The following is a 9,643-nucleotide window of genomic DNA, read 5'->3' on the forward strand; positions in this document are numbered from 1 at the left end:
AGTTTCAACTGCCGTTTTTAGTCACCCGCCCCTCTTTTCTTCCACAGTTCATCTCAGATCATAATAGTAGACCCATACTTCCTTGTTCTTCCTCAGCTGAAAAACTCTATCTGGTGCCATCTTTTGACAGAAATACATCACTGTAGCTTCTTATTGTCAGTCCTCTGATCAGTCATGTGTAATACGTAAACACAGAAGAAGAAGTATAAACAGATTGTATATGTCCTCTCTCTGTCCTGTAATAAGTGAACTCTGAGCTCATGTGTTTGTGACTCTTCACCTCTGTCTCCTCTCACAGGGAGAGAAGATGATCTGCAGCATCCTGCTGCTCATCATCCTGACCTCCTGTGTCTCTGGTTAGTTTACAGCTTCACTTTATTATCCACTAACACTAAACAAAGAATCACCTAAAGTGTCCACAGAAACATGTGGAGATGGAGTTTAAAGTTGTCAGTGTGTCTGCTCCTCACTTTCCCTCTCTGTCTCCTCAACAGGAACATTTGTAGTGAATGTGACCCAGACCTCCTATCAGGCAGAGGAGAACCACCACATCACACTGGAGTGGACCTTCACAACCAACCCTCACAGTTCCTACAACTCTCTTAATATCTTCTGTGAACTGTTAACTGTCCTCAAGAATCCAGTCCTGTTTCATCTCCATGAAGGAGTTGAGGTCCCAGAGTCTCAGGATAAACAGTTTGCAGGACGAGTCCAGTGTGACAAAGACGTCCTCAGAGAAGGACGACCCAGACTTCATGTGTCCAGACTCAGGACTGAAGACTCAGGACTGTACCTGTATGATGTGCTCACAGATTATGGGAGTAACTCTGATAGATGTTTGCTCAATGTCACTGGTAAGTTGATTTATTATAAAAAAAGGGTAGCTCAAATCAAGCAATCTGATTGGTTTATAGCCGTGATATAATACCCACATACGCACTGTAATTCAAATTCCATCATCCATCCATCTTCGTCCCGCTTATCCAGGGCCAGGTCGCGGGGGCAGCAGCTTTTCAAATTTCTTTTACACATTAAAAACATTATACAAACTGATATCTGGTGCCTCAGAGGGAAGCCTTTCATATGCCCACACTGCCAGGACACAGAGCTGGTTTCAAATCAGCCAAATATCTCTTTAAGTGTTCACTTTATTTAGAATATTTTCCACCTAAACCTTGCTGTTAGACAGACCTTTTCAATGAAGAACAGAAGCTGTTATCTCTGCACACTTCAGAGCTGCCAGAATCCCTTTATAAAACAATAATACTTTACCTCGAAGAAAATGGAAGTTGCTGCGCTGCCGCTGCCTCGATTGGTTAGTTTGTTAATTGGGTCTTTCTCTGGTGTTATGCAAAAGAAATTTTGCGCTAAAAGTCTGTGCGAGTTGCTTGTAAATCCTACCTGGGCTGCGTTAAATAGTATCCACCTCAGTATGTGTGGGAAGCCAGCCTAGGAGGACCCACTTTATTGTGAACATGATTATTTATGAAAGTCTATTTAAATTAAATTGGAATGTGACTAAGTTTCATAATGTTATACTGTACTTATTGACCGTTTATATAAAAGCAACAGCTCACTTCAGTCCGTTGTATGTGATTATATCACAGCTAAGAGAATATCTGTACACTTCCTTCTGTAACCGGGCCCAATAGAGGGCTTTAGCCCAAAATTTAGCAATTTAACACAGTCGACAACGCCACCTTGGGACTTTCACCCAAAGAGTTTAAAATTTAATTTGATATCTGTTGGGGACCAAGAAGCTGGTTAAACAGTGATTTGGCTCAGATTGAGTTGACTGCAGAGACACAGGGGAGGCAGGACAAAGGATCTTGGCCTACATGTGAATTCCAAAGCCAGTTTCACGAAACTCCTAAAAAGCCGCCACTTCGCAAGATGGAGAAAGTGCATTCAACACGTGTGGGACAAGGCAGACTGGTGGTGAGACAAAGAACTGCTTCACACCTGTGACCAGGTTGCAGTTTTCCCATTGGTCGTCGGGTCCTTGAATTGTTTCTTCGCTTTTCCACCGTGACTCACGTCGCTACAGGAAGCACACTAGTCTGGACTAGCTAGCTAGCAAACTAGCATCACCTCGCTGGTCGAGTTTCGAACTAGTACAAACTTTATATCGGCCTGATATACAAAGGGGATCCAAGGGAATACTGGCCAAGTATTCCTTCATCTGCAGCGGGCTTAATCAGCCTGGATTCAAGAAAAGGACTACGCTCTGTTTCTTGTTTGGTCGACCTGGATTACGCTTCGTCCCCTGCTCTGGACCGAAACGGATCGTTAAGCTCTGGCGAGACTTAACTGACAAACAACGCATACAGTAAGAGGCTTACACAGTTCTGGGCAAATATTAGAACTAGTGCGTTTTGGTTTGTTACTAATGAGCAAAGGGCTCGCTACCGCTGTTGCCATTAATGTGATCTGATTGTAATCATGTACGGGGCCATATCTGGTTATTAATCTGTTCTGTGAATATATAACTGATCATTATATCGTTTGATTCTGGTTGTGTTAAAGTAGCTGGGTTAAAAACCGTAATTGCTATCTGCTAACTCCTTTCAGGAGTTTTAGTTACTGTCCGCGTGATAATCGCGATGAATCCGCTGTTAAGCCACTGAGCTGGCCGTATCAATATCTTAAGATCAGAAGTGCCTCTTTTCTTTTACTCTCCTTCTCTTTCTTCCTTTACTAACACACACACACACACACACACACACACACACACACGACACAGGCTAGCCGCGAATTACCAAGCTAACGCTGTAGCTTCACATCGGGATCTCCCTACGTTCGTACAGAGCTAAAACAGGAACTAGCTACCAGATCGGCAAGCCGTTCTTGTTGCCTAGCAACCCCCGGCTTCTTCAGCCCTCTCCCGACGCAGCACCACTACCGCCCTCTTGAGGCTAAATAGTTTTGTGCAGCTCACAGGAGTAGCCATCTTTGGAGTTGTTTTGGTGTTTAGAACTACACTCCGCACCGCCCCCCTTTGTCACTCACTCTCTCACACACACTCACACACACACAGACACAGACGTGTCCATGACACATGCTGCTTTGTTTTTGCTTTGTTTTTGGTTGTGATATTATAAAAGGTATATGAGTTTATTATTGAAGGATTATTGTTTAGCTACTGATAATTGTGAAGTTAATAAATCTTATTATACTTAATTAGCAGTTGCTTGTGATTATTTGTGTACTTGTTGTAATAATTGCTGGTCGATCAGGTCCGTGCTTGGATTCACCCCTTCCTTTATTTCCTTTTTAAAGGATTACCACAGAAATGAGACTGTTCCACAGTTTGATTATTGGTCCCTGACTAGCAGGGTGGTGCCCCGTTTTGATTGTTTGTCGATTTGATAAAGTTATTAATAACCATATTCATAACTTTATTGATATTGATAAAACATCTTTGATAATTTGCCAATGATCAAATCTGTACCCTACGAGAATCCTACATATCAGTTGGTACCAACTGGGACTCCCACTAAACAGGCAAGCCCACCTAACCAATCAGAGACGAGGTTGGTTTGGGCAACTCAAAATCATTTATTATAAACCCAAAGACAATGTTCAGTTGAACGTAACTGTAAAAATAAGTTAAAACAAAACCAATGCAATAAAAACAAAAACAACGAAAAATACAAAACACAGTAGGAGAGGAGAATTTCATTAAAATAAAGACTATTAAAGTGGAAACTATTTAAGTGGTTACAGTGGTTATCATGGGTGGATCATATAACAAAAAAAGGACTACAAATGAACACAACATGCAAATATCAAAGTAAACCCAAATAACACACCATAACCAACCATGCAATGTCACTAGCAAAATGATCAAGTTATGTCACCACCTCTACAAATAATTCAAGCAATCACTAGGTTTCTAAAATCTCAGGCCAGATTAAAAGTTACTAAAACTAATGCAGAATATCCAAACAAAATGAACTCTCCTCAATACAAACATGAAACCCCCTTGTAACAATAAACAAACAGGCAAAGGTTCCAATACAGATAAGTTTAAATTAATAAAAAGGTAAGCTAAGTGAGTAAGTGTAAAACTCAGACTAGGCAAAACCGCGAGCGGCGCTGTGCACTGCGAACAGAAAAAACAAAGGACAATGTCTGTCCCGGCATGGTAAGACACACAGTAAAAGTGAAAATCAAACAAAGCAAAAGTACCTTGGCTGTCTCCTCCATCGAACCCGCCAACCACAGAGCGTTAATCTTGAACCAAGGAACAGCACACCAGGCACACCAGGCACACCACCAGCGCGACAACAGCAGAAAAAGGGAAAGTCTGAGCTTACCGGACGGGCATTTATTTCCGTGTGTCTCACGTGATGTCTCATGTGACAGTGTACTTAACCTACCGGTTCCACTTCTTTTATAAAAATGAAATTAAATGTTTTTCCTTCACATGAATGAAACAGATGTGTTTGGTCTCTTTACAGCAGTGAGGGATCGGCCTGAACCTGAGACACCAAACACAACAAGTCCACCAAACACAACAAGTCCACAACAACCAGAGAGTCGGGGCAGGATCAGTCTTAAATGTGGACTGACAACATTTCTCCCAGCTCTCTGTGCTCTCCTCTTAGTCTTCAGTTTTTGTTTTACCAAATCTACTAATAATAAAAGAAATCACCTACAGTTTGCAGATGTACGAATGTCGAGTTTATCAGAGAAAGGAGCCATCAGGACTAACAGCACTCAGTCTTGAGGACTCTCTTTAAATGAATCATCAGAGCATAAAGTTATAGTCATAAAAATAAATCAGACTCCTAGAGTCTCTCCTCCATCTGTTCTTAATGTCAGAAAACTATTTGTGATGTAAAATGTTGTGTTATATCTTTATATTTTAAATTATGTTCATTTTACTACAGGTTTGAATTTGAAGTTGACATGTTACATAATGTTTTGTCCTCTTCTAGTTGTCTATTTACTTGCATCAATATATGATGTCATGTATGTTACTTGTAATGTTCTGTCTTGTGTTACCTGTCTAAACACTAGTGATGTAAATTAGCATCAATGCTAACTCCAGCATGTTTACATATTGATGTTCATTAACGAGCTCTGTTCCTATCAAATATTTAAGTGATTACAGCAGAAATAACTAATATCAGTGTTAATAATGTTTTCATTGAGTGAAGGGTTTGGCAGCTTTTAAAGAAACAAGGAAAAAATTTGTTGATGTTGTGCCTTTAAAAAGGGAATAATAACGGGAGAAGGATGAGGAAACACACAAGCAGTTCCTTCCTTCACTCGTCTGTATTGAATGAGGAAGAGGAGCGTGATCCCCCAACTGGAGCCCCTAGGCATTACCAACAGATCGACGAACCATTAAACCACACAGATAAGGATCTGAATTAGCTATCTGCATTCCTCTTCTTGGTTTTACTCACTAGTTGCTTAGTCTTCATATATATTTACAACTACCTTAAATGAAATTACATATTTTGAAAATAGATACTATAGTACTGTGATAACATCAAAAAAATTTTTTTTTTTAAATGAATTATGTTTGACTCAAAATAAATTGTATGTATGAATACATTGTTATATATAACTTGTCACATTGACGTGTCTTAGACATATATGAAAAAATGACCACAGCTTGTATGTTTTCTCTCAGGTAGTGTTTCAGTTCTTGGTCTTCAAGACAAAATGTAAAAAACTAATTTTTCTTTTCTTTTTTAGCTTCAATGTAAAATATTCTCAAAAATGTCCGAAATTTCAGAGAAAATAATCTCTTCTATTTGTGTATTAACTTGCATCAATATATAATGTCATATGTTACTTGTAATGTTCCCTCTTGTCTTACTACTACAGATGTAAATTAGCATTAATGCTAACTCTGATATGTTACATCTTGATGTTAATTAATCTAAATGAATAAGTTATGACAGCAGAAATGACTAATGTCTGTAAATAATGCTTTCATTGAGTAAAGTGTTTTGTAGCTTTTAAGGAATCAAGGAAATAAACTTCGTGACCTTTCTTACAATAAAATAAATGAAAATGACCACAGTTTATGTTTTTCATTCAGGTAGTGTTTCAGTTCTATGTCGATTGAGAATAAATGCAAAGACAGACTTTTTTACCTTCAATGTAAAATATTTGTAATCCAGAAGAGTCAGAGAAAAATAATGTTGCTGCTGAAACATCTGAGATATGATTTGGTGTTTTACTACAACAGAAAAAGGAAATGAAGTGAATCAAATTTGGTAAATTACAGCAAATAAAGAAATCACACAGAACAATATGGAGACATCTTCCTGCTTCTTCTTCTTCTTCTTCTTCTTCTTCTTCTTCTTCTTCTTCTTCTTCTTCTTCCTGCATTTCAGTTCCAGAGACATTTAAACCACAATACAACCGGAGCACCAACTCTTCCATTCATGTGTGTTATGATGCTGAGCTGATAGCATGCAGGTTAACTGTGGAGACTTGATGATCAACTCCTTCAACAAGACCACCTGACTCCCAGTAAAAAGCTCCCTCTGCTGGTTACTCTTTAACTCCACAGCTTTTCTTTAACCTTTAAAACACATTCAGTGAGACAATGACAGGTAATAACAGACAGCTTTAAGCACACTGAGGGTCAATTACAGGATCACTTAAAAAAAAATTAAAAACATTAAATCTCAAAGCTAAAGCTGTACAATTTTGGATAGAATTTCAAAAAGTTTTCATGATGTTGGACCATAAAGCAGCAGATCATTATGGATCCACTGACACATTAACAACACCGTTTCATTATTTATGGTCATTATGAAGAAAAGCATCACTTCCTCTGGTGTTGTACTGACAGGTGTTTCTAATATTCTGGCCCACTCGTGTATGTAAATGGACTGGCCAAAATATTAGAAACACATCTACAGGTGGGAGATTGACCACCTGGTGACCTGGACAGTCAGAACAACTTGGAGCTAAACGCTCTGAAGACAGAGGAGATGGTTGTGGACTTTAGGAAGGACGCAGCCCCACCCGCCCCCATCACCCTGGGTGACTCCACAGTCAACATGGTGGAGTCCCTCCGCTTCCTGGGCTCCAAGAATGAGAGCATCGATCAGCTGAAGAGCCAGATATGTTTCTCAGCAGCAGGTGGAGATCAAACCAGAAGATGTTTAAATAGGCATTAGTTGGCTTGAATCTGAAGTGATTTAATGCAAATCTCATCCTGATCATCTTTAGGTGTTATTTTTACGACACACTAATTTTCCTGCTATGTGTAGGAACAGTAGAGGTAACACCAGACTGCTGGGGATATTAAACCACAATAAAGACATCATCAGCACACAATCAACAACTTCGCTCAACCCATTAACAAAAACCACAGCCAGATTCCCAGAGCATCTCAACAACAGCACTATGAGTATGGCCATGATGGTGTAGAAAGCCCTCTGCTTTGATTGGTCTCTTTCCCTACCCCCGCCCTGTTCCCCTGGCCCTGGACGAATCAGAACGCAGAGAACAGAAAGACTGCAGAAGGAAATGACGAACAAAGACAAAATCAAGAGGCTGACATCTATGTATAACATTGTGATGTAAACATTCATCAGACTTGCTCCAGAGGAAAGCAGCCAAACACAGCCAATGCTGATATTTCTGATTCTGATCCCTCTCTCTCCTCTCAGACTCAGGTAGGTGATGGGATGAACGACAGCCAGGTAGTGCTCCACACAGGTCAGCATGTGAAAGAACGTCTCTCCATACCAGGTAAGGTTAAAAAAAAAAGAACCCCACAGATAATAAAATATGATCCCCGTAGATACTACAGCACCCAAGGGCGCACCCAAAAACACCCATCAGCTCCATGGCGACCATGTGGTAGATGAAACTGTCTGAGTGACTCGTCGTTGATGCTGCGGAGGTGGAGCGATGTCGCTGCCATCGTTGGAGACCCAGGTAGAGGATGAGGATGCAGAGAGGGAGGAGGAGGAGGATGTTGGTGATGTAGTATGCAAAAAGGATGAAGGACCTTGGTTTGATGAAGAAGCAAGATATGGTGACAGTGAGGTTGGAATGAAGGACCGAGTCATTGGAGGAGGAAGAGTTCACTGCCATATCTGGAGGAGAAAAAGACAATCAAATGGAGAAAAATACACAAAAATACAATAGAAAATGTATAAATACATCTATTGCATGTCTATCATTCTAGGATTTTTTTGGCAGTGCCACTCATCACATCATCACATCTGCACATGTCCACCAAATGTGATTGCATAGAACAAAGTGTTCAGGAGATATATATATATATATATATATATATATATATATATATATATATATATATATATATATATATATATATATATATATATCCGGAAATGTTCTGCTCGAATTTGATGATGATTACTCAAAGTTTGTAGCAGGAGTAGGGGAAGAAAAAAGATTTGGACGCAATTGTTGTGATCGTGATGCTAGCTAGCTAGACTATCTGTCCAATCTGAGTTTTCTGTTGCACCGAATTAAAACAACTTTTGAACGTTCCACCAAAAAAAGTTCCTTCCCGAGGCTATTTTGCTGCGGCACTGTGGCTCCATCCGGGGTTTAGCACCGGCCAAGACAATTGTGATTGGTTTAAAGAAATGCCAACAACAAACCAGAGCATGTTTTTCTCCCATCCCAGAAGGCTGTGTGGACCAACCAGACCTTCTTCCACGCGTGTGGAGTATGGTCTGACAATCCGAGACTAGCACATGCTCTAATACACATGAGTTGTAATTGAAAACATGTTTATTTTTACAAAACTGAAAAAAAAAACGAACTGAAGACAAACTGTGATGGAAGGAGAGATAGAGAGAACAATATAAAATCTTAAAAAGGGAGAGTGTTCTCGGGTTGAGTCCTGCAGGTTTTTACATCCAAAATATAACTGTGGATCTCAACACGTTACTGTAAAACGTCCCGTTAAAACAAAGTTGTACCTTTCTAGGTTGAAAGTGTTTGTCTCGTCCTGCAGGCTGCAGCTCAGTCTGAACTTTGAACTGCAGGAGACACAACTGGGACCGCTGCAGGACATGAAGAGACATGATGGTCCCACTTCAAGTTTCAACACATTCACATATACACATACATATTACTGTTTTTATTTTCTTTTTACATAGGCCTAATTAATGTTTTGCATATGAAACAGACAAATACACACTACCGCTGCATAGTTAGAGTAGTCTATGTAATCTAAGTATCTGCCCCTCTGTCCCACTTCTCAGACACACCCTCACTCCCTCTGCAGCTCTATGACGAGGTATTGTTCTTCTCCACCTGTCCACCAGGTGTCCTTTCACATTATAGAAAACAATAGTTTTATTTTTATTTTTAAGAACAAATTGCTTCAGAAGTGTTTGACACATTTGGGAGGATTTTTGATCGATTATTTTCGGATGGTTTTGTTGCTTTTTCCTTGATTTTTTGTCATTTCTTCCCCTGATGTTCTTTGTTCCCGCGTTTTCGAAGCCTATTTGTTGTTGTTTTTCGACATATTTTGATGCGCCTTTTCCTCTGCTTATCATCAGTTATTTTACCGATACAGAGGAACTTTTGTTGTTTTTCTTTCCAGGAAGTTAAAGAAGAACTTTGGCTTCACCTGCTGGACAGTTCACCAAACTGCAGCTCTTCATCATCACTT

General features: G+C 39.8%; 1 protein-coding gene across 3 annotated transcripts; it reads left to right on the plus strand.

Moving 5' to 3' along the window:
* The first annotated feature begins 292 nt into the window (after positions 1 to 292).
* On the plus strand, positions 293 to 4,769 carry LOC120573111. 3 transcript variants are annotated; one of them, XM_039822585.1, is made up of 3 exons: positions 293 to 356; positions 495 to 854; positions 4,464 to 4,769. In XM_039822585.1, exons 1-3 carry the CDS (start codon positions 308 to 310, stop codon positions 4,730 to 4,732), a joined length of 678 nt encoding a protein of 225 aa, XP_039678519.1. In that variant the 5' UTR covers positions 293 to 307; the 3' UTR covers positions 4,733 to 4,769. The 3 variants fall into 3 exon arrangements, with proteins under 3 accessions (XP_039678519.1, XP_039678520.1, XP_039678521.1); XM_039822586.1 differs by having other exon boundaries at positions 4,467 to 4,769; XM_039822587.1 differs by lacking the exon at positions 293 to 356 and adding an exon at positions 414 to 440 and having other exon boundaries at positions 473 to 854.
* The last annotated feature ends 4,874 nt before the right edge of the window (positions 4,770 to 9,643 follow it).

The sequence above is a fragment of the Perca fluviatilis genome, chromosome 14 (assembly GCF_010015445.1).
Source record: "Perca fluviatilis chromosome 14, GENO_Pfluv_1.0, whole genome shotgun sequence".
In the NCBI taxonomy this organism is placed as follows: domain Eukaryota; kingdom Metazoa; phylum Chordata; class Actinopteri; order Perciformes; family Percidae; genus Perca; species Perca fluviatilis.

Coding starts and splice junctions, on each gene's coding strand:
- LOC120573111 (XM_039822585.1), top strand. CDS start 308: ATGATCTGCAGCATCCTGCTGCTCATCATCCTGACCTCCTGTGTCTCT. Junction 357..494: donor CCTGACCTCCTGTGTCTCTG/GTTAGTTTACAG, acceptor TCTCCTCAACAG/GAACATTTGTAGTGAATGTG. Junction 855..4,463: donor ATGTTTGCTCAATGTCACTG/GTAAGTTGATTT, acceptor GTCTCTTTACAG/CAGTGAGGGATCGGCCTGAA.